The sequence below is a fragment of the Stegodyphus dumicola genome, chromosome 9 (genome assembly GCF_044657685.1).
Source record: "Stegodyphus dumicola isolate Sdum_Otavi_A_Nest chromosome 9, ASM4465768v1".
NCBI lineage: Eukaryota > Metazoa > Arthropoda > Arachnida > Araneae > Eresidae > Stegodyphus > Stegodyphus dumicola.
The window spans coordinates 119,491,180-119,516,237 of NC_140776.1; the positions used below are offsets into that span (position 1 = coordinate 119,491,180).

The 25,058-nt window shown below is 31.1% G+C and overlaps 2 protein-coding genes across 13 annotated transcripts in view; both read right to left on the reverse strand.

The window, feature by feature from the left end:
- Nucleotides 1–25,058, reverse strand: part of LOC146995473 (cullin-5-like) — a 154,301-nt gene that overhangs the window by 31,882 nt on the left and 97,361 nt on the right. For all 12 annotated transcript variants that reach the window (XM_085823987.1, XM_085823992.1, XM_085823988.1 and 9 more), the window contains 6 exons: nucleotides 24,448–24,609; nucleotides 24,209–24,350; nucleotides 19,109–19,320; nucleotides 8,733–8,826; nucleotides 8,224–8,354; nucleotides 1,678–1,785 (listed from right to left, as the gene is read on the reverse strand). In XM_085823987.1, coding sequence (XP_085680113.1) covers nucleotides 1,678–1,785; nucleotides 8,224–8,354; nucleotides 8,733–8,826; nucleotides 19,109–19,320; nucleotides 24,209–24,350; nucleotides 24,448–24,609 — 849 coding nt within the window. The remainder of the gene's footprint in view (nucleotides 1–1,677; nucleotides 1,786–8,223; nucleotides 8,355–8,732; nucleotides 8,827–19,108; nucleotides 19,321–24,208; nucleotides 24,351–24,447; nucleotides 24,610–25,058) is intronic.
- Nucleotides 12,958–17,869, reverse strand: LOC146995474 (uncharacterized). Its single transcript, XM_085824004.1, has 2 exons — nucleotides 14,589–17,869; nucleotides 12,958–13,592 (listed from the first exon to the last, which is right to left on the reverse strand). The coding sequence occupies exon 2, from the start codon at nucleotides 13,485–13,487 to the stop codon at nucleotides 13,044–13,046; it is 444 nt and encodes a 147-aa protein (XP_085680130.1). The 5' UTR covers nucleotides 13,488–13,592; nucleotides 14,589–17,869; the 3' UTR covers nucleotides 12,958–13,043.

Genomic DNA, 25,058 nt, shown 5'->3' on the forward strand with positions numbered 1-25,058 from the left:
AGAGACCGAGAATGAAGGACAGTGAAGTGAAGACGAAGAAGATACTGTGCATATGCAGAAGACTCATGAAGCGGCTTTGCACAAGTCTACAGATTACTGAGCTATTTGGAAGAACAAGACGACACGGAGTTGGCCGAGAAACTTATGCTACAAAAAATGCAATCTCGGATCAAGAGAAAATGCTTCCAAAGCACAAAGCAAACACAAATGACTGATTGTTTCAAAAAGGTTAGTTTTACAGTTATGCTTTTGTAATTACATAATACATTACAGTATTAAAACAGTACATATGTATTAATTTTTCTGTGTATCCTTGACGCCTCTCGTAAGTATACAAAACACTTTTCTATTTTCATTAACAAAATGCATTTTAGGATAGTTTTGAGTGATATACTAAAATATTAAGCGTTAGTTAAACATTTCCCGCTGTTTATTTTACATTTTATTGTATATAAAACGATTTTTCAAAGTTGGAATGACTGTTTTTTCTTTTGCTATATCCGTTTTTAGCTTTTTTTCGGATTATCTGCGATTTTTGTTATCCGCGGCGGCCGCACCACCCAATTCCGCGGATAATCGGGAGTGTACTGTACAGCAAACCAAAGGTGAAATTTTCCAATTAACGGATTTTGTCAAGAAACGTGGAGAAGCGGTAAATGAAGATGATATAAAAGAAGTTTTTCATTGCAACGACAATGCCCCAATTATCAATCAATTAATGGACAGCGAAATCTGTAGTATGGTTCAAGATCCAGAAAATACTGCTTCCGATAGTGAAGAAAGTGACAGAGCGGTTATTGAAAATGAAAAAATTTCGATTTATAAGTTAGCTGGTATTCTCCACACAGCAATTACAGGACTTGAACAGTGGAACTTTGTAACTGAACAAGAAATTATGTCTGTTTATAGAATTAAAAAGAAAGTATGAGCACAAAAAAATAAAGCAACTTAAACAACTTACATTGAAAGAAAGGTTTAATAAAAAAAAAAAAAATAAATAGTAAGCTGCTTTTTTTTTTTAAATTAATAAATTTTGATACTTTTTAGATCATAATTTCTCTTTATTTCATAAACTCAAATTTCATATTTTTAATTGTATAATTTCTACATGCCATCTTACTAAATTTTAACTGATGATCTAATATCCAGAAAAGTCCCAAATCCGGAACCGCTGAAGTCCTGACGAGTCCAGATTTCAGACTTTGTACTGTATAACTGCATTTAAATCAGGCAAGTGGACAAATGACTGTGGGAACTGCAACTGTAACTAAGATTATATAAAAGCGCCGTCTAGAATAGGGTGTGATCAGACGAAAAGTGAACAATCATGAGGATGGATGTGTACAAAATGTTTTACAACTATTCTTTTACTTTTATTTTCATTCTTATGTAAATAAATTCTAGTTTTAACTTCATGAATTGTAGTCATGTTTATCATCAAGTCTTCCCTACATAACAGATAATGTAACTGAGTGCAATTTTTTGGTCCATTTCTAATCTTCCGTGCCTTTTCAAACATAAACTTCACCACTATAGTCATAATTTTATCTCATTTTGTGCTTTTAGAGAGATCTGAACTAAAACAAAAAAGACAAAGAAACAAAAAAATTTATATACCTAATCATAACTATATACCATATGGTAAATTTTTTAATTATAACATAATATGTGTAATACCTTATCTCTTGATGCTGTGAACCTAGAGTCATCATTAAATGCTTCTTTGACTAGTTTACTAAATCTTATAAATAATTCTATTGCCTGGGCAACATATTTTTCACAGTCCTAGAAAAGACGGTAAACATAAAAACAAATCAATAAATGATAAAATAAAAAGCATTTGTTATATTAAAAGAAAAAGATGAATTTTGTTTAATGACTCAATTTTATGTACTCGCAGATATAATAACACAATTGCAAAAATTTATATTCTCAAAAAACAAAGGAAACAATTTTCATATTGTTTCTTTCTTTAGAATAGCATATTTGTTTAGAAAACCTACAGAAACATTTGTTAGAAAACCAACAGAAAGAATTTTTTTGAGTATTCATAATTTCAATCCTTAGATTATTTAAAATTTCAATGCCTTAATATAATTTATTATTACTCAGGCATGTCTCTTGATACAGCTATTATCTACATATACTTTGTTAAATCATCATGCATCTTCTAATATAACATACCAGTAGTTCTAAGACACATTAGTGATTTTCAGTTCTAATAACAGAGAAAAAGGATATGATTCAAAGAAAATACAATGAATGAAATCAAATGTTTAAATATGTTTAGAAAACTGTTTTTTAATGAGAGTTTGATCTATTTGCAATTTTAAATTCCTATTTAAATTAATAATTTGAAAAATATGCAATTATAAGATCCATCAATTCTAATCTGTTTTTAGTAATGTTTATACAATCGTTAACAAAAGTTGAATCTTAGATTTAAAGAAAAAAAGTATAAATTATTACTGGGAAAAGCATACCTAACTGTTAAATTAAGTTTGCTGAATTAAAACTTTGCTTGAAATTGTTTCCAAAGTTATACATATGATACATTGATAATCTTGACTCGACTGGCTTACAGCTATTCACAGCCTCATATCAATGCTCAAAAGGGTGAATAACCACTTCTGGCACCTTTCTTATACAGTTAGCTGAACAACTGTTCCACCAAATGAGCATATCAGCTTAGTATAGTGAGCAAGAGGAATTAAAGCCTCTAAATAAGATGAAAACTGAAAGTTGGAAAATATTGCTAAGCTGCGTGTAAAAAAAAAAAAAAAAAAAAAAAAAAAAATTGTTGATTTGTCAAGAAAACACATATACAGTAAAAGCTCAATTATCCAGCATTCAAATAATCAGAAAGTTTAATTAACGAGAATATTTTAAAATTTTAGTAAATTCATTGTTATTATTTACAAAAAATTAAATAAATGAGAGACTTTTACAGCCATCATGAAACACACAGGGACTATGACCCAGAATTTTTTTTAAAAATGTCTTCAAAATAGTGATATTTAGTCCAAATAATGGATAGATATGATATCACATTACAATCATAAGATCTTTGCCCTGTTTTTATGGAAATCCAATTAATTTTCAAAAAGCCTTTTTTTTTTCTTTTTGTAAAGAAGGATGTAAGTTAATAGTTGTTTATTTGTTTTTCTTTCACATTTTGAAGGAATGATTAAAATTTGGGACTTGCCCTAGATGAGCAAGCAGTGGGTTATAGAGGCAATGCTAAATTTTTTGCCACAGAGTACCTACCTAAATTTTAAAAATTCCAGAGCCCTTAAATTCTATCGCCAGTGCTATTTCACTGTTTGTAATCATTTTGGTGCCAACCCTGGAGTAGCATTTATATTTATATTAAGTTATATGATCCTGCCAAAGTGTGTGTTAATGGGCACAATATGATATTTTATTTGAAAAAAAATGGTTAAACACTGGTGATACAACATGAAAAGTTTTGACAAGTAATTTAAGCTTTTTTAGATAGTATAGCCATAACTCGTATCCTGCAATTAACTAATTTAATAAAGAGTAACCAGTTCTTTCAAATTTTGGCCAGAATGATTAGCAGAAATTTGGCAGGATCTCCACCAACTTTCATGGTCTATGGCAGCGGTTCTCAACCTTTTGACTAACGTGTACCATCTAAACAAAAACTGAAAACCTTTAGTACCATCATTACAAAGTACTACTACATCACCACTCTTGAACAAAGCTCAGATCGCATAAATTTACAAGTGTTAGAGAAAAGACTCAGTCAAGATGTTGGGGTTTTAATTTTTGAATTCAATAGTTAAAAATACTTCGCTTCTTTACCACCAATTTTTCTCTTGTGTACCACCCAGAGATTTCACTGTCAGATAAGATGTATTACTTTTACATGGTTAAGGCCTATGACTATAGATCACCTTTTATGTCTGAAATGCATTTTTATTCTTTAAATATTCATGACGTTTAGATAGGCTTTTGATATTCAAGCTGATAATAAGCAAGATGGCAGTTTTCATAATTTTATAACAGATATCTTCCCCACATTCATTTAGCTTTTCTACCATGTTTACTTTTATACCTTCAATTATCCCAAATTTTCCCTTACTATGCATTTCCTGAGTTTTCCAGATTGTCGAGTTTTTACTGTAATTATATTATTACTTATCACTTTGGGAAAAAATGCTGAATATACAATGTATTTTGGTTTTGAATAGAACACATTACGGAAAAATCATTTATACCATGCACAGAAAAGCAAAAAATACATATCCAAAGACAGACATACAGTACATGAAAATATAAATACATAAGCAATACTTTAATAAATCCAAGAAAAGCAAATATTATATAACCATTCATTGAGATGCAAACTAGATTTTTTTCCCTAGTAAGGCCACTGCCAGTTTTAGAATGCCTAAAGCAGGTTTGATCTTTCTTATTATTAACTGTGTTTTCAATCCAAGAGATATGACTGTTCACTGTTGGATTTCTAAACTGACAAATAAATAAATGTATGTATAGATTTAAAAATACAGTGATTTATATAAAAAAATATCTTCATAACAGCAGATATCTTCTCTGAGACTGCAATGGTGGTGACTCCAATACATGGTAAATAAGTCACAGCTAGTAGGGTTTTTTACTTATTAATGTGCTGGTCATTTCTGGAAAAATTTTTGTGAGTTTTGCAACCAGTATTACAGTTCCCACTCTGCTGCCATTTTGTAATTAAAATAAAATGAATTTACATTTCATGACATGTTGCAGGCAGTGGAATTGGAATACCTGGAAATATTTGCATCCATTTCTGCTTGTCTGACTGCTCTGTCTGCAGCTCTGTTTCTAACTATACAGTGGGAAGCTACTATAGTGGGGGATTGTAGATATATACAGTTTTTGCATTTTCTTGATAAGAGGATAGCTGCATTTCTTTTATAGGTGGCAGACTAGACATGTAATTAAAGTATATGCAAGTTTTTATGCATCTTGGTACTTATATGAGTCATTGCTACACATATAGTCACCAATTCTGTCTGAAATACAGTTTCTATTACTTTGTCTGCACATTCAAGTACTAGTTTCAAACTTATTTTGAAGAATACAGTATCTACTTTTCACTCATCTGTGTACAGTTTAAAAAACGTATTTTCCAAAATGCCATGGAAGTTGGTGAAAATTGTTAAATGTCATCAACTTAGTGACAAAAATTAGCACTAAGGCCAAGTAAAAGGAATTTTGCTGTATCTCCAATTCTACAAGAGATATCCTTAATACTGCCACATCAATTGATTTAGAAGTTAAATTGCTACAAAATAATACATAAATTTAAAGACTAACACATAAAGCAGCCACAAATCCTAGATTAAAAAAAAACATAATAAAAAAGCATAAAATTACCTTACAAAAGGCATAAAATAAATAAATACAAATAAGCAACAACACAAAAATATGTAAAACCAAATTATAAACACATAAATACAAATAGCTATATAAATTACAATGACATACACTATTGTAAATCTGTATACAAAGAAAGACAATGATTTACAATACTCTCATATTTTTTAACAACTCCAATACCTGTTAAATGTTTTTTAGTTCACAAAAAAAAAATTTAAACAGAGATGACTGTGACTATAGCCATTGGGGATCACAGCTCTCAAACATACAAAAATTTATTAGTTTCAAATAGTTAATTTATACCAAATATATTTTCATTAGGTAGTTTGGTTCCTTATATTTGTGCAGAGTTAGGTAGGCCTGAAACTACTAAAAATTTGGAATATTTAAGGAATTATGTAAGTTAATATACAAGGTGAGACCAAAAAGTGACTCACCCCTCCTTTCAAAAATGAGAACAGCCGATGACCTGACACATGCACATTACGATATTTGGTACGCAACGTTGAAGTTCAGGGTCATTTGAAATTCAGAGTCAGTCAAGTTTCTTGTTTCCTGTTTGTTTGTGCAGTCACTTAAACCTGAAAAGTGTTAGTGCATTGCACAATTTACCAGAAAACAATAATGAAATTCTGTTTTAAAATGGGTAAAATTGCTACATGAACCTTGGAAATGCTTCGAAGTGTGTATAGTGAAGACACTTTATCTCACAAGATAGTATTTCAGTGGTTCAAACTTTTCCGTGAAGGCTGTGAAAGCATGGAGGATGACATCGCAGTGGAAGACCAATGATGAGCAGACTGACAGCAAATGTTGAAAGAGTTAGGAAGTTATTGCTGCAAGATCGCAGTTTGTCCATCCGAATAATGGCAAACAAATTGAATCTTCCTCATGAAATCTTCTGAACAATATTGATGCAGGATTTGGGTAAACAAAAACTTTGTGCGACGTTTGTCCCTTATTACTTAAGCGATGAACAAAAACAGCGGCGATTGGACTCCTGTGGCGACTTGATCAATGCAGAAGATAAAGATGACACATTTTTACAATCAATCGTCACAAGAGATGAAACGTGGTGTTTTGTGTATGATCCAAACATGAAACGCCAAAGCATGGAATGGTGCACTCCCTTATCGCCGAAATCAAGAAAGTTTCACTCCAAAAAATCAAAGGTTAAGACAATGTTGATTACCTTTTTCAAAGCACAGGGAATTATCAATAAAGAATACATACTGGAAGGTCAAACAGTTAAAGGTGAATTTTATTGAAATGTTATGAAGCACCTCCTGGCTCACATTCGTTGTGTTCGGCCCCATCTCCCTGCATCAAGCAAGTGGTTTCTGTTGCATGATAGTGCACGCCCTCATACTGCAATGTGTGTTAGATGGTTCCTCGTGCAGCAAAAGGTTACGGAGTTATTTCACCCTCCTTATTCCCCTGATCTTGTGCCAGCAGACTTTTTTCTCTTTCCATGACTGAAATTGGCACTAAAGGGACACCGATTTTCAAGCATCTCAGACATTCAAGCTGCTGTTACCAAGGAACTTAACACAGTCTCAAAGGACTAAACTATAAAGTTTCTAGATAGTTTCTAGAAACTATAAAGTTTCCAGAACTTGTATGAACATTGTCAGAAGTGTATTGTAGACAGCGGGAACTACATCCCGCCACCTACAATACACTTCTGACAAGGTATTTATATGCAAATATATAATATTTTACATGTAATGGTATTTATATGTAAATATATAATATTCTGGTATTTATATGCAAATATATAATACAGTTATTACTATGACATCAGTCACCTTACTTTTTGGTCTCACCTCGTGTAATTCCATAGCTCACTCAATAATAATAAACATTCTTACTTATACATATATATACACATACACATGTGTGTGTATATATAGTATATATATATATATATATATATATATATATATATATATATATATATCATGTACAAAAAGGATAGAGAATGGCCTTATCAACACAAAAAACTCAAGGCAGTGACCCAAACAAGTTTGAGAAACACTAACTTAGAGCATAAAATATGATAAATCAATCATGACTAATGCATGGATAAAAGCAATATAAATTTAACTGATTTTCAGCCTCCTTATCTATCAATTTTCCTACATACAAATTAATCTTTTTTTTTTCTTTTGTTTTTTAATTTCTGATTTACATATATTATTTCTAGCTTAGATAAATGTAACTTGAAATCCTTTCCCAAAGAACTGATCCAAACAGCTTTCGATGCAAAATATTGGAGGTTTCCTCAGATGGCCAACAGAAGTAGGAAAATTGCCAGTGTTTGGTGTGGGATATAATAATTGGTCTTATTACATTATCCCTATTTCTTCCCCCAAAGAATTGACATGCAGGGATTTTCACACCAAATCCACAGTTTCTAGGAATTAGGGATGGGTTGTTTCTTTGTTTAGCACTAGATTAATGTAATTTGATAACTTCCTATTTCTTTAGCAATTCTGAAGGAAATTTCAAATACTGCCATTATTTTGACTGAAAAGCACTGTAAAAGGTATCATCATTAAAGACTCTGAAAAAAAATGTAAGTTAAGTAAAATATTTCATCCCATCAGTAAAAGATATAGAATACAATACTATAGCTAGAAACTAATATCTGAATTAACTAATTTCAAAAAGAATATTGGAACAGGAACTTCTCTCCCAAAATTTCCATAACTCTTTTCACTTAATTAATCATATAAATTATGAGTCAAATTCCATACGAATGAGCTTAACATCATCAAATATTAATACATAATGCAATTAATTACACAACATAAATACCTGAGTAATAATGGGTGCAGCAGCCTTCATTTCAGCTAAACCTTCACTAATAATATAATGCTTTAAATCTCTTAGCATAGGACTAATACCATCTGAAGCTTTGTCCATCAATTTGAACATCAACTGAAGCTCTGAAATGCAATTCCCTTTTAAATTAAAAACTACAGAATAAACAATGAAATTGGAAGAAAGAAAAACATCCACAAAATTTTCATTCTTTAAAACTAAAGAATTTAAAAAACTAAAGAATAATGTAAATTAAAGAGTAATATTAAAAACTAAAGAATAATGTATTATATTTTTACAAACAACAGCCCTTTTCTAAAAAATAATTTTCAACTCACTTGTCTGCTATCAAAATTACGATAACAGTTAACTAATAACCTACATGCTTTTACCTACATGCAGATAATAAAGTTTTAAAATTCATGTTAAGTAAGTCTTGTTAAACTTACTTAACATGAATTTTAAAACTAAATTTTAAACTAAGTAAGTTTAACAAGACTTACTTTCTGCCTCATGATTTTTTATCATTGCTGGACATTCTGCTAAAATAACTTCTTGAAATGTTGTAACAAGCAAATCTACAATGCATCTGGTAAACTAGCAATAAAGAAACATTTATTAATTCTGCATTTAAAATAAAACTGGATAACAGACAGATTAAATATGTATTAAAAGAACAAAATAAGCTACATAGGAAGACTAGTTAATGAATAAAACTCTTCAAATTCTGCTGCTATAGAAACAAATTCTATTATTATAAAAATAAAACTGCATGATATACTGATGTAGCAATCAGTTTTGTTTTTCAACATTAACTCCACTCACATCAAAGCTCATTCCATCAGTGCATAAAAGTCCCAATACTTACTGCATCAAAATTTTTTTGCATTATGTTGCAATCATATAAAGATTTCTTGCTCAGTGTCTGCATCATCCACAAAACATGCACTGCCAAAGTGAGCTTTGAGGAAACTAAAGTGAAACTCACTTGCAAACATCAGTCCATAATGTCAGAATATGATTTAACACTCACAATCAATCCTATCTTTAGAAATGTAAAAAAGAGGCTTCACAACCATAGCTAACCTAATATATATTTAGTACTTTGACATAAATCAATACCTTTTGGTAAACACCAATAATGATACATGTGTCCTTTCCATGTAAGTGTTATGCCAGCTCTAGAAATTTTTTTGTATTTCCTAAGTTGCCCTGATTAGCGTAGTGGACAGTGACACTGTCTGCTGTACTGATGGGCATAGGTTCTAATTTTGGAGAAGGCACTGATGTTTGTCAGCGTCTATGTGGCGTGGAGAGCACTCAAAATACTGGCAAGCTGAAAGTAATCTTCAGTAGTTTGGTGGCAAAAGAAGAGTGGAAGACCTTTTGAAACCTTTGGGATGTGCTCCATCAAAATGGGGGTAGAAACGTACAGTTACTGCATTGGGATAATGACTGTATGACCAATAGTGAATGTATTTGTATTCTTCTAAAGACTGTTACTTTAGTCACTTTAAGGAAATATTTCCCTTTTTAACTAGCCTTATAATCATGGTAACAACTACTGCAAAGACTGCCGAGTTCGCTAATTTTCTAAAATTCCCTAATCCTTTATATACAATGAAGACAACATAAATTAAAATCATGAATGAAGGAAGGTCCACTAAGATCTTGAAGTGCACATTTTAAAGAAACAGAGTTTAGAAACACATAAGTTTTCTCTTTCTTTTCCTTTCCTGCTTAATATGCTCTCTCTTCTTGAAGGCGAGGGTTTAATACAGGATAAAGATGGCTTCTTTTGTTTACCATTTAATGTCAACTTCAAATTAATTAAATACTAGCACTTATCTAGATAATTTTTACTGCATTTCATATCATGTATTTACTAGATTTATAGAGATACTAATCAAAAGCAATCCATTATTTTCTGGCCCGTTCTATTTTGCTAAAAATTTACGAGTCTTCCAATGTTCCTAAAATGAAACTGCACGTAACAATGGTTGAATAATAGAAATAGTGTTAACAAAATTGTCATCAAAGTATTGGAATAAGAACTGGGAACTGGTTTGAAAGATGTCATTTGCCTTATTTAAACGACTTCATATGGAGAGACAGATAACCTGTGGTGTTAGAGTGATACAATTTTGTAATCTAATTGTCAGATAATATGTGTAGGAAATTAAAAATAATTAATCAATTAATTAAAAACTGATTAATTTGCTTATATCAAAAAGACATTTCATTGCCCCAAAATGCCAACTGATTGTTGGCAATGTGGTGTATTGGCAATTATGAGCTAATACCCAGACACTATAAATTCCTGTAACACAGGGTCCCCAACCTCTCTGTCCCTAAGAGCACATTCTACAATATCTGTTGGATGGTGGGCACCATTTATTTTTTCAAGGTGAATTATAGTTGGAAAGAGTTAATATTACATGCACGTAAAAAAAAAGATTGGTTGCATTTTGTTTTGTGCTGGTATCAGGGTTGCCACTCAAACAGGAGAACGAAATTCCCTCCCTTTCTCAGGTTTTCCAGGAGTGTTTTTAAGAAAATTCCAGTCTATCCATGTAGTGTGCATTTGTTGTGCTAAAGGTAAATTAATTGTGGTGCCACTTGATAACACAAAAATTTGCTAACTGCATATGACTTATATACATATATATAAAGTATATTACCAAAACATTACTATTATGACTACAATAGGAGTTATTTTCCATTTTCCCCAATAACTTTCATTTACAAAAGAAATTAAATAAGTACAATGCATTCCATCTAAACCAAAACCAGAAATGAAATTCATTGATTTTTCAATGCAATGTATGAACTTTTAAACATAAGATTTTCTCCACCATTAATTGTAATAAAATTATGTCATGAATGATATTAAAAAGTATTATACATAAATTCTGGAATGGAAGTTATTGTTCACAAAATGGCAGTGCGGGGCCCATTTATATCTATCCTATTAAATAATATATAATTGGCAAACAATCACCTCAGTGATATTTCAACACTTGCTAAATTCTGAAAGGTTAAAAAAGCATTTTTTATGCAAAACTGTTAATATAAGCATACATAACATATGTTAAATGAAAAATATTTATTAGAATTAAAAATATGACATTTAATATATTTAAACAAAACACTAATAGAAAAAATACTAATGAAAAATAAGCACCAAATTAGATTTCTTGTTTTAACTTTGCAATTTGCAAGTCAATTGAAGAAACATCTCTGCTCAATTTTTGTTTTTTTGACTCCAAAATTTTAATCTGTGCTTTGTTCCTTTTGTCTAATAGTATTTTTTATGTTTATTATCACACAGTTTTTTGTCTTCGAGTGCTCGGTGATATGCACCACGAGCAGATCTGGCATATCATAACATATAAGGAGTTACATTAATATTAATCACACCTCCATTTACTTTTATAGCATCATAAACAGTTTGCACTGCTGTTAAAGAATTTTCCTGCAGATTTTCCACCAACATATCATTATTAACTGAAAATCCACTTTCTACTGTGGAATTGCCATGTGATAAAATTAGAACTAGTTTTACAACACTCCAAAGTTCTTTAAAATCTGAGTTATTAATCAAATCCTTATAAAAGTGATCAAGTCACATTGAAGCATAATTAGTAAAAGCGTCTTTCCAAACACCCTTACTTCTGAATAATAATTCTTTAAACTGCATTTTTGATTTATCTGAAACTGTGGAATTTATCCATTCACTTTCATATATTATATGCAATAACCTCTCCATCCTTTTCTCACATAAAAATTCATTAGACGTAATGAGCTTAGGATCTAATGAAGAAATGTATTTAACTAAGCTATATTTCAATGGGCTTCTTTCAAATATTTTTTATACCAGCTTAACCAAAAATGTTCTGCACCGAGTTCTGAATTCTCTTTTGTTAAGATCAGATACTCCACTTTTAGCTAAACTCGCACCAGCAGCAATACCCACATCTATATCTGCAACATTACAATAAATGTTTTCATCCAGAATATCTATATTTATCAGTTTTTCAGGAGCTTTTGCCTCTCGCAGTATATCTCTTTTGACAAATTTGGAGAGAAGATGACTTAGCATACTATGGAAAGTTGTATATAGAAAGGGGCACAAAGGATCAGCTGTCTGAAATGACTTTAGAAATGGATGTAAATTAACTCCTGCAACCGAAATAAAAAATGAGATTTTTGCCAAAAGTAGCTTATCTTTAACAGCTTCTCTCAGTCTTTTGAATGACACAGTTTTTGGTAGTTCGGATGATTCTACATATTTTTTGACATGATGAAAAATATCAATAGCTCTCTCAGCAACAGGTATGTTTTCACACCATTTTACTTCACAAAACTTCAACGGAAAAGTTGTACAGTTAGTGATGGCAATATAGTCTGCTTGCCAAGCAAGACTGTCTTTACATACTCTATGCATATTTTTAAATAATGCACTTAAATTCCAGTCAGTACCTTTATGGCCAGCTCTAAAGGCACCATGAACAACATGCAAACCACAGGACCCAATATGTAATACATGGCAGGCATCATTATTTGCTAAATTTTCTTTCAAATCTCTGAGGAATTTAAGATTGACATTTGGTCCATCCAATGATACTTGCAGCAATTTCTTTTTATCTAGCTCTGAGGTTCCCTCAAAGAAACTTCTCAGAAGGTCATTGGCAGATACATGTCCCCAAAAAATTGATGTGAGGTATCTTCATTCCTCGCACTGTCCCAAAATCTAACAAAAAGATCCATTTTGCCTCTCTGGACAATTCTATTTAATGCTTCATTGAAGCAAATTACAAATTCAGTGTTCTAAGATCAGAAATGAGCATCTTTTTGAAGTATGGAGCTAAACCAAATGACATTTTTGTATGTCCCAGGGTCATAGCTTTAGCTTTATTGCTGTCATCAAACACTTTCTGGAACAGAACAGCAGCAGCATTAAATGCATTATAAGAAACATCTGAAGAAACAAATTTCATAGCCCACAGTAATTCCGCAGCAAAAACTTTGTCCTCAGGTGTGAACGCGTTTAAATTTGATGATTCAGCAACTAGTGCCGAAGACTGCTGTGTTTCAGAACTGCTTTTATCTATGGAGAAATAGTTTTTTAAGTTTTCAGAGTTCATCTTCACAAAAATGATTTTCTTATGTTTTACACTGTTTATGTGGCTTGTAACTGCTTTCCTTCCCATGGTACTAAGCATGATATTTTGTTGGCAAAACGTGCATCTTGCCATGTTAGGAGCTAATTCGATAGGTTGCAACCATGGATTCCACTGAGGATTGAGACTAGAATCTGCCCAACCTGGATTAAAAAATGTCTTTTTTCAGATATTTTGCAGCTAAAAAAAGAAAGAAATCTATTTAATATTTTTAAATAAATTCAAGTATTTTATACTTATTTAGCAACACACATAAGTTAAAAATATGTGCACTAGATTTCGTAATGGTATGTTATCATACTGCCAGAATTAGTTTCACGAGTATGCCACAGAAAATTGCCTGAAATTTGAAAGTATTAACTAATAAGAAATAAATTTAGAAGGATGAAGCAACATTAAATGATATGAATAACATTTAAATAAATTAATTGAAGATTAAAAAGTGAATTACAATAATTAACGGTATTTTGCCAAATATAGTTATATTGAATGGTTAGTCAAGATAACTTGTTATTATTTTGTTTAATTTACTCCAAAATAACAAGGCATTTATAAAAAAAAAAAAAAAATGTTTAAAAGATTTTGTTTTGTATGAGCTTGGAGGAAGGGCACAGCAAAATTGGAAATTTCAAGCAAAAGCAGGATTGATTACTGATTTTTACAACATGAAGTGTATAAAAAAAGAGGGGACAAACATTTTAATATTTACTGTTTGTTTCTGAATTCGGCAACAAGTTTTATCGTCGTTTATTTCTCAAAAATAAATTTTAAATGCGAATTATTTAAAAATCGAAACAACGGAAAACCGAATTCAGAACACACACACACACAAAACAAAACAAAACCAAAAAAAATGGGGGGAGAAGAATATTTTGCCAATTACAAAACAAAGTCAATTTTTTTAATGAAATTATAAAGTATCAGATTTTTTTGCGTCATTTCAAGTCCAATAATCATAATACATGCCACCAACGATGTTGAAAAGCTAAACAGTTCAATTTGATTTGTTTAATACTGCACAAAATATGATTCAAAAAGCAACAATAAACTTCTTTTAACTTTAAAAATGCACTGCATGAATTCTTATCATTTTAAAAAGCAAATACGATAGAGTGTTACGTAAACATACATTAAAAAAAATTAATAAGATGTAAAAGATTACAAAATTTAACTTACCAGACTTTTTAACTGAAAACAGAAAAACGTGCTCTCTTAACCACGAGGCATAACTTCATCTCTTTCTTCCGTTCCACATGTGCATACGATTCTTTGTGCGAGCCTCTGAATTCAAGAGGTTACTGGAAACAAAGATACTGGAAACTTTCTTTGCCTTTCTGAAAGACAATCTGGTTAGCGCCGCAAAAATTGGCTCTATGCCAGCTGCCCGAATGACAAGCACGCAATACATAATTCCCCAAGAACGTGATCACTGTCAACATTGGTGCGAAAATCGGTTTTGGGGGGATTGCCGTTATGAAATTCCCTAATTTTTTTCAAATTTTGACTAAAATTGTTAAATTCCCTGATTTTTCCCTGACTTTTTTGGTCAATTTTCGATTTCCCTGACTTTTTTCGGTTTTCCAGATAGCGTGGCAACCTTGTTGTATCTGTGATGGACGCAATTTCTATTTCATTAAAAATGAGAAAACATTTTATTCAAAATTAAAACATTTTTATTGTGATCGTATAGTGACAGGCACACATTAAACAATTGGTAGGCACCATGGTGCCTACAGGCATAGGGTTGGGAACCCTGCTCTAACACTTCCTCTAGCTATTTTCACAGTCTTCAACTGCCCTCAAAGTTTGGTGGAATTACTGACTGAGTAGAATTTTTTAGAATTACTCACGCAATTCTTGTTATCTCACAGCAATTTGTGAATTACTTAACTTTTTGTTATATATACTAAACAGTTTGAATTAATTGAAAAATGTTTGATCAGATTGTGTGTGTGTGTTCTGTCTTATTTTGTTTTGGAAAAAGCAATGATTTTAAATTTTAATGCTTGTTAAGACAGCAAAATAAAAGTTCCATTTCATTTTTATTAATATTTTTTAGAATTAAGAGACATTTCATACTGTTGATACTCTAAAATTATTAGGAAATGGAAAACATTAGGAAATGGTTTTAATAAGTTAAAGAAACCTTGAATAACTTTTAAAATTTCACATAAAATAGCATTACGTTAATATTATTTAATTTTTTTAATATTTTTGCATACATTTTAGCAATCAAAATTAACATTTCAAAGCAGTTTGCAAACTACCTTTCCTGAATTACATGAATATAAAGAACAAAGCAATGAACATTAAATACTGGGAAACTTTTTCAGTGTGATATTTCTTGCTGATGACATTCATAAAACTAGCCTTAGAGTTCTAATAGTGATATCAGTAAAAAATTTAAAGGAGCAATTTAGTTATATACACTCTCACAAAAAAAAAAAAAAAAAAAAAAAAAAAAAATATATGCTCAGAGAAGGAAATAAACTACTATCATGAAACTTAACAGGCATGTACTGTCTGAGGAGATAAACAAGTGATTACAAATTCAAAACAAAACTCATTTATTAATAAGTTATGGCATGAAAAAGGTTACAAATCAGTAAGTAGTATTGGCGTCGCAACAAACCAAGTACGTCACCTATGAACCTCTGCAGAAGATCATGCCATAATCTTTACAAATGTGCAGTTAATTCGCTAATATTACAGGATTCCATGCATGTCCTAAACATGCTCTGCTGGTGAGAGGTCTGGTGACCTGACAGGCCACAGGAGTATGTCATATTGTTGAAGACGTTGTTGGGAGAATCACACAATATGTAGATGAGCATTCTCTTGCTGATAAATGGCACCTGGACAACTTGATAGTATAACACAGTACAACCAGCATCAAAATATCCTCCACGTAACTGCAAGTGGTAACAATATTCTGAAGGATGACTAGAGGTGATGGTGTGTCCCAACAAATCACTTGTCACATTCTGTCATCATCATATGTTGCTCGACAACAAATGCAGGATCGGACCGCTGGCCTGGCCACCTCCACATGCATGTGCAATACATCAGCATTCAGACTGAATTAGGATTCATCACTGAAGAAGATCACACACTTCCAGTTCTTCACACTAAGACTTGCCCAAGTCTGGCAAAAATTCAGTTGATGTGGGGTCAGTGGTAGGCATCTCAATGGATGTCGGCAGCCGATACCAGCATCCTGAGCCAGATTTAGACTTAATAAGGCCCTAAGCTATTTGAGATATGAGGCCCTTTATAAGTCTGTTATAATATATTTTAATACTATATATATTATTCTTTAATTTGGGGGGCAAGAAAGTGGAGGCCCTAAGCTATAGCTTGTGTAGCTTATATGTAAATCCGGCCCTGCCAGCATCGGCTAGTCATCTCCGAATGGTTTTCCATTTCAGAGGCATCTCTAGTCACAATACCATCCATCCAAGTCAACAGACTTGTTTAAATAGCCCTACGGCACAAGCAATCATGCTGTTAAACTCTCCCGGCTGTGCATTTCAAATATGAACCTCGTGTCATTGGTGTTGAAATTTAAATCATTTGCACATCTCTTCCCAGACTACATTCCTGCTGAGTTTAGTGATTGTGGCTCATTGGGTGCATATATTTTTTTGTGACATAGTGTAAAATAAAATGCTGAGTTTGTGTCAAAAAAATCTGTGCCAAAAATTTGTGATATTCGTAAAAAAATAGATAGCTTTTCTCATAAATTAAAAAATTATAAATATGTCTTCAGAATGTTTTTAAAGCGAGGTAGATTTTTTTTCCATAATCTTTATATTTGGAAAAATAAGCATATTTTCTTTGCATACACTTTTTCTTCTAAGATTTCAAATTTTAGGCACATGTATAAAATCCTTCAGCACTTAAATTTCTGTAATTTATTACATTTGTAAACATTTAAAGTCATATTGACTGAATTTGAAAATTCAGAACATTTTTGTTGTAAAATATATGAGCAATAATCTCTTGTACAGTGCAGCAAAATTTTATATTATAACTGCACTATTTAACATCATCTCATACATATAGAAAGGGACAGTGGCAAGCATTAGGAAGGACATGGGAATTAATGACAGCCCTTTCTTAAATTTGTCCTCTAATTTGAAAGCTTATTGCTCATTTTTTGCTTACTCATTCCAAAAAAAAACCATCTTGCATGTCATAATTATCATTAATCTTTCTCTCCTAGGAACTAGGGTCATCTTTTAAATTCATGTATGCATGCTGTAGATAACCTAAAATTTAAACATATCCTGGAATGTGATTTTGGGGATTTGATAGAAATGGTTTTAACACGAAACTTCATACTAAGTTCCTGTAGAAAGTAAAACATTTAATTAGAATTTGATATTTTGTTTTATAAGATAAAGTTTCGAGTCTTACAGTTAAATTTTTCATATTTCACTCTTATACATACAAAACACTAAAGTATACAATTTTCCATAATAAACAACAATTTTTCAAGGTACTTACAGAAAATTCCGTTGACCATAAAAGTTGGAGAGAATCCCACCAAGCATACTCATTGGCATGGACCAAAAATTTCTAATTGCACTGAAAACAGAAACAAATGTATCCTTTTCTCCACAAAGCTACACTAAATAAATTCATCCATATGATGAATCTCAGTGGTAGCACGTGGTTGCTTCCCCATTGAGTTTTTGTTATGCAGTTGAGCTGAAACCCAGATCATTCAATGTTTTTGGTATAAACTCTAGAATTCATTACAAAATTACATTGGTGGTTAACTTCGAGATGTTCAAATCTTGCAGTTGTTAACTCATCAGGTTATATAACCCTTCCACATTTCTGAATAAATCATAGATTCTTCTTCAATATTTTCTTTTACTGTTTGCAAAAGGGTAGTCACTTTCTCACTATGAACTCTTATGATATAATACTTGTTTTTCTCCCAGCAAATTCTTCCCAACATCCATTGCTCGGGTTTTCTACCTTCTTAAAAGGCTTTCATTAATTTTAAACTACATGGTTAGCATATCCAATTTTTTTCTTTGGTCTTGATAAATGGCTGTGTGCGCAAACTTCTCCTAGGTACTAATTTATAACTCTCTCGTAACTTGAATCTAATGGTTCTTTTCCCCATTCAATAGTCGCTAAATCTTGAAACCAGCTTAGATGAACCTGAATACAAAATTTAAATAGCAGAAATCTCACATCATGTACCTTTGCGAGTCTGAACATTGTGATGCCACTGCTTGTACGTTTTCAAGTGTATTAAAGTGCCGTATCATGCCCCTTACCACTTTTCATTAATTTCACATTTAATATTTTTTAAATACTTTGCTGCATCTGCTTTGTAGCGGGCAGGTTTCAAGTTTTAATAGTCCCCCTTAAACTAAGACCCCCCCCCAAAAAAAGAGAAAAAGAAATGAGTAGGAAAAAAGAACTTACAAAATTTTTTAAATTTTAGTTTAAAGATCAAGATTACACAAAACCAAATGTTTTTGAAGAGTGGCTTTTCCATTACTGGCAAAAAAATTGCTTTTTTTTTTTTTTTTAAGGGGGTGAAAAAAGTCCATGGAATTTTTCGTATGTACCTTTTTCAACTGCGATATAAATTACTAAACAGTTTATTAAAAAAGGGGTGCTGAGAATTCGTTACAAAAATACAACATGAATACATTATAAAAATTCCTTACTGGTAACGTAGAACAGAGTTCAAGGTACTTAGCAGCTCGCTGCTCTTCCTCCTTTAATTTTTGATTAGCATACCATATGTAGTTGACAACACCATATTCTTTTAAATACTGAGGAGCTTCTGCTTTATAGTAAGCTTCTGTTGCATCCAAGTATGCCCTTTCAAAATTATCTCGATAAATTTCATATTTATCTTCATTTAAGCACAAGGCAACTGTTGGAACAAACACAAAAAAAAAAAAAAAAAAAAAACATTAAATCCACCAACATCTCATACATGCACAGTCAAAGCTGACTTTACATGAAAATTTAAATACATGCATTACTGAAATCTTGGCAGTTATTTAAGAATTCAGTTTTAGATGTGTGGAAAGAACAGCTGAAAGAAAGGAACCTGGATTCGACTTTTAAGCTCTCCGCTAAGTCTAATACAGGAAAAATTCCAACTAAATATTATTTCTAGAAATTGTATTTAATATATCAATTTATTTCAATACATCTTTTCTCAAAATAATTGTTTATATACTATGATGACATATCTAACATAGCATGTTCATCGGTAAATTCTTAATGATAGCAGAGAATTACAGAATCAGTAAATTTCAGCAACAAAATGAATAAATGAAGTTTTCATAAAATCTCAATAAGGCATTTATAATTTTCCAATAACTGATATCAGAAAAAAATGTGTGGACTACTTCAAGGAAGTAAAAGAGAAACCAAATCAAGAGCTAACAAAGAAAAAATGATTAATCAGGTGCCTCATTATTATTTTTTAATTCACAAACATATTAGTGTGCAAAACTTAAGCAATGTTTATAATTTTGGCTGCAGTTCTACAAAAAATCAACTGGGAGACAAGAAATTCATACTACAAAGGCATAATGTAGTATTTAAAGAATACTACATTCTTTATTTATACATTTATACATTTAAAGAATACTAATTAATTTAAAGAATACTTATTTATACATTTAAAGAATACTACATTTAAAGAATGTAGAAAGTACAGCAGGGAAAAAAAAAAAAAAATTCATAGGCTGCATACCATATAGAATGAATAGAAACGGCGTTAAATGGCATTGGTACAAGGTAGCACAGCACAATTGTCTGATCAAGACAGACAACAGCAAACCAAACAGCCTTAGTGACGGATATGAGCAGTCCTAACTGCAATGGTTTCAATGACTCATCAATAATTCAGAGACTCATCAATAATTTCACAGCTGTATGTTGAAAAATGAATTTGTTACTAAATTTTGCATACCAGTGTACAATAGTGTCAGACATAATTATTTTTAATTAATAAAGAGCACTGCAAAAAATTTATCTCAAATAAAAAATGTCTATAATTTTGAACACTCTCAGAACCAAGAGAAGTGAATATTGTCAACTATGTCCCCTACCCTTATGTTTTGGTGAAATGTTTTTCCCTCAAATATAATAGTATTTTTCCCTCAAATATAATCCCTCAAATAGCAACAGAAATCACTTTAAAAGAAACAAAAACATTCAGATTTGGAACATGCTTTGTCTTCTTTAATTCTATATCATTTGAAATTTTTTGTGATCACGACAGCTTTGGGCGAAACCATAATTTAATGCATATTTTTTAATGAATTTGTGAGATCTATAACACAAATAAAAAGTCATCATTTGTATGCTAAATGTTATTTTTGTAGACTCAAAATTTATAGTAGCTTTAGAAAAAACAGCCTATACACACACACACACACACACATATATATATATATATATAGTACAAAGTTCGAAATCTGGACTCTTTGGGACTTCGGAGATTCTGGATTTGGGATTTTTCCAGATATTAGAACAGCAGTTTAAATCTAATAAGACTGCATGTAGAAATTATAAAATTAAAAATATGAAATCACGATTTATGAAATAATGAACTATTTATGATCTAAAGGGTATCAAAATTTTAAAAAAAAAATTAAACTTAATATTTATTTGTTTATCTTATTAAACATTTCTTTCAATGTAAATTGTTTAAGTTGCTTTGTTTTTGTGCTAATACTTTCTCTTTAACTCTGTAGACAGGCATAATCTCTTGTTCAGTTACATTGTTGAAGTCCTGTAACTGCTGTTTCGAGAATTCCGACTAACTTGTCAATCGAAATTTTCTCGTTTTCAGTAACTTCTCTGTCACTTTCTTCACTATCACTATCACTTTCTTTCTTCACTTATATCTATCACTATTTCTTCACTATCACCATGGTATTTTCTGGATCTAGAACCATACTACAGATTTCGCCATTCGTTAATTGATTGATGATTGAGAAGCATTGTCATCACAATGAAAAACTTCTTTTATATCATCTTCATTTATTACTGCTTCTCTAAATTTCTTTACAAAAATCTGTTAATTGTAAAATTTCACCTTTGTTTTGCAATATCCAAAAACCTTTAGAATTAGTGGCTATCATCATCAAATTTAGCTATCCTTCACTATACATATTTGGCTATGCATCATGCGCTTGGCGACTAATGACAAGTTGTTCCGTTAAATTTTATCTCGCTTCTATTGCGCACTGTGACAATTAAGCCTGAATTGTATTAGTTTAGTTATTTATTATACTTATGTCTATTTCTTGCACATGCTTTTAAGGCTTATCAGAGTTCTGAATAAATAAATTCCCACATATATTTAAGTCTTATTGACAGCTGGCGCTAGATATCTTACCACCTGATGCAGCCTGTGGTTCCTAAATTCTGCGACTCGGCGTGGCCATACGAGCCCTGGCACTGGTTCTGGGTTTATATGAATAATAAATCAGTTATTCTTAATTCAAATAGCCCTAAGAAGAGGCTCAAACTCGGAATGATTTTTTTTTTTTTTTTTTTTTTTTCCTGGAATTTTGGATTACAGTCCAAGATTTGTAGGTATGATACTTGAAAGTAGGGATGAGAGAAAAAGGTGATGCTACATCATTTCCGGCTTGTGCTTTGTGAGTACAGCTAGCATTTTGTTAGTATGAATATAATATTTATTAGTCTTATTTTCATTGATCGTCTGCTCTTTTTTAATTTTGATTACCTAATTTTAAAAATTCTGCGCTAAATTTAAATAAGATGTGGAAAGAAATATTACTTGTTCTTTATACAAAATGGAATTAAAACTAAATTGTTCTTTCACAAGTGGCTACAATACTCTTTTCATATAAAGACAGGTCTTTTAAAGCTCCATCAAAATATATCATACTGAAACACATTATTTAGTTTGTGTACCAGATTTAAAAAAAAAAAAAAAAAAAAAGTTAAATAACTATGTTTCGTTGCTATCATATTATCGGTGAATATTATAAATATCAAAAATTTACTGTTACAATTTTCTACAATACCTCAAGTAAATAAACACTTTACAGTTACTTATTGTAACTTCATGTAATACTCAGTTACTTTACCGAAATAAAGAGTTCTAGTAAATATTAGATTTTGTTGGAATAAACAAGAATATGTAATTTCCCCAAAACGTTATGCTTTAAGAAAATTTTAAATAAGCATACAATGCGTAAATTTTACATTTCAAAAGGTATTTCTCTTCAAAATATTTTTGTTTCATGAATTGATAAAAATTATTCCGTCCTTGAACAAAATGTTCAATAAAACACAGAGCATAAAAATACACAGTGAAACTCCATCCACGGTTTAGGAAAAAGCCAGCGAGTGTATCTCTAATGCCCACTAAAAGCCATTCCGCAATCTAAACTCTTTCCGTTGCAAGACATTCCGGAACCTTTCCTTTTTCTTCCTCTTACCCGAGTAAATTGAACTCATCCAGTTAACAAAAGCAGCCATTCTGGGATTGCCAGTCTAGTACAAAAGCAGCCATTCTGGGACTGGCGGTCTAGTATACCTCTAAATGTTATCATTGGGTTTATGAGTATTATCAACAAAATTTATTTATATGGAAAGAAATTTTTGGTAAATTTTTCCTTGTCAACAATTTTTAGTGCATTTAACTTAAATCTGTAATTATCGCCAAGCATAATGTGAGCATAAAAAGTTACCATACTCCTTTATTATTCAATTACTAACATAAAAAAAAATTGTTTAGGCATGGCTACATAATTCATTACTCAAGTTGTCATGTTTTGATAAACATGTGGTGAAAGGAAGGTATAATAAATACTGATTCGCCAGGTTGACGTCAGATCAGCGATGTATCTATGTGGAATGTTTAAGTTTGAGATGCGTGCCAAGCAGATATGCAGCAACGAAGCCAAATTACTGATCGTACAAATTTATGCTAAAATGATTGTTTCTTCAATAACAAGGTATTTTATTTAGTGCTGAAGTGAAATTAAGAATAAGGACTTTCCAGATGTTTTATTACACGCGAAAGGGGGAAAATCAAATGCGCATGTGTAAAGCCTACCAGAAAAACGTTGTTGTTGGTTTTGAGGTTTGGATTTTAGATCGTTCCAGATAATGAACGTCAGATTTCGGACTTTGTACGTTTACATATTTCTGTATTCCCCCCAGATTTTTTTCAGCATATGATTTAACAATTTCTTATTAACAGTAACAATATAAAATATATGCACAAACGGAAACTTATTTTGTGTAAATAATAAGAATATTATTCAAATTGATAAGTTATTTGAAATATATAATGCAATAGTATTATTGTGTATTTATGTGTGCTTTTCAGCGAAATATATTTATGACTCACGCCATATATCTTTAGAAACAGCATACATTGCATATTTTTACCTCTTGGTTTTCAAGCAGTAAACTTAATAGGTTAAATGGGATACAGAGTAACTATGGTATGTATATACTGCATCACAGAAAAACTATTTAATTCATAATATCCAATTCTGCTGACCTCTGTACTTCATTTGCTCTGAAAATAAGGATAATATTATCATAATAAAATCCCTAGCCAGAAAAAGAAAGGGGGAAAGAACATGTAGCTCATTTTTAGGTTTTTTATTTCAAATCCTGAACAGTTTACAAGCAAGAAATTCAGTAGCGTAAATTTTTTAATCTTTTTTTCACCTATATTTCTGAATAAAATAAAGTATATCACAAAAAAATCCATTTAAGCTTTGAAGTTCATTTTTAAATAATAATAATACCATATGATTCTCTAACTCCTATCACCAACTGTGAATCAATAACCTCTCCAGTTCTCTCAGCATGGACAAGTTTCATTGCACTATTTTGAAGCCTATGCTTGATGTTCGAAAAAATACTCTGATTCCATCTCTCCAGCAGTGCCTGTAAATACAAAAGCAACAAATGTTTTTAAATATACACTTACTTGTAAACTTACTTTGACAGATTTCAGAAAAAGCAAAAATTAAATATCAACAACCTTTCGAATTCCATTCCTCTTAAATGAAGGGAATTTGCCAGCTACTGCAGCTTCCAAATGTGAAAATGGCATAAGCAAATAACTGCACTGAGTAGAAAACTTTCTCCATTCTACTATATAGGCTTTCAGCAAAGCTTCATCTTGTTGAACAGAAAGAACATACTAAAAAAGATACCAATCAATTAACATATAAATGCAAACCAAGAGATAATATTTTTGAAAATGAGCCAGTATTTATGACATTTTCTAACAGAGATTTGATAATACTAAAAATACCACATATATCACTATTAAACTATTCTTCACGGTTCGTACACATTTCCTTATATGAAAATTAAGGACTTTTAAGGACCATCAAAGAAAAAATTAAGGACCTATCAGGAAACAAAAAAATGAATAGAATAAAGCAATTATCCATACAACCGACTTCATGCTTGTAATTTCACTTTAAAAAACTAACAGAAGTGTGTATTATGCACTATTATTAAATTCAACTTAATACTTACCATAAAACAATTTTGAAAATTAAACTAACTCCCTACAAGTTATGAAGTAGATAACATTAAATGAGGAACATAATTTCTTGAAAAACATGTATAAGTGTATTTTAC

What these genes read in the sequence shown, in the direction of transcription:
- LOC146995474 (XM_085824004.1), bottom strand. Translation starts at nt 13,487, where the DNA reads ATGGCAAGATGCACGTTTTGCCAACAAAATATCATGCTTAGTACCATG.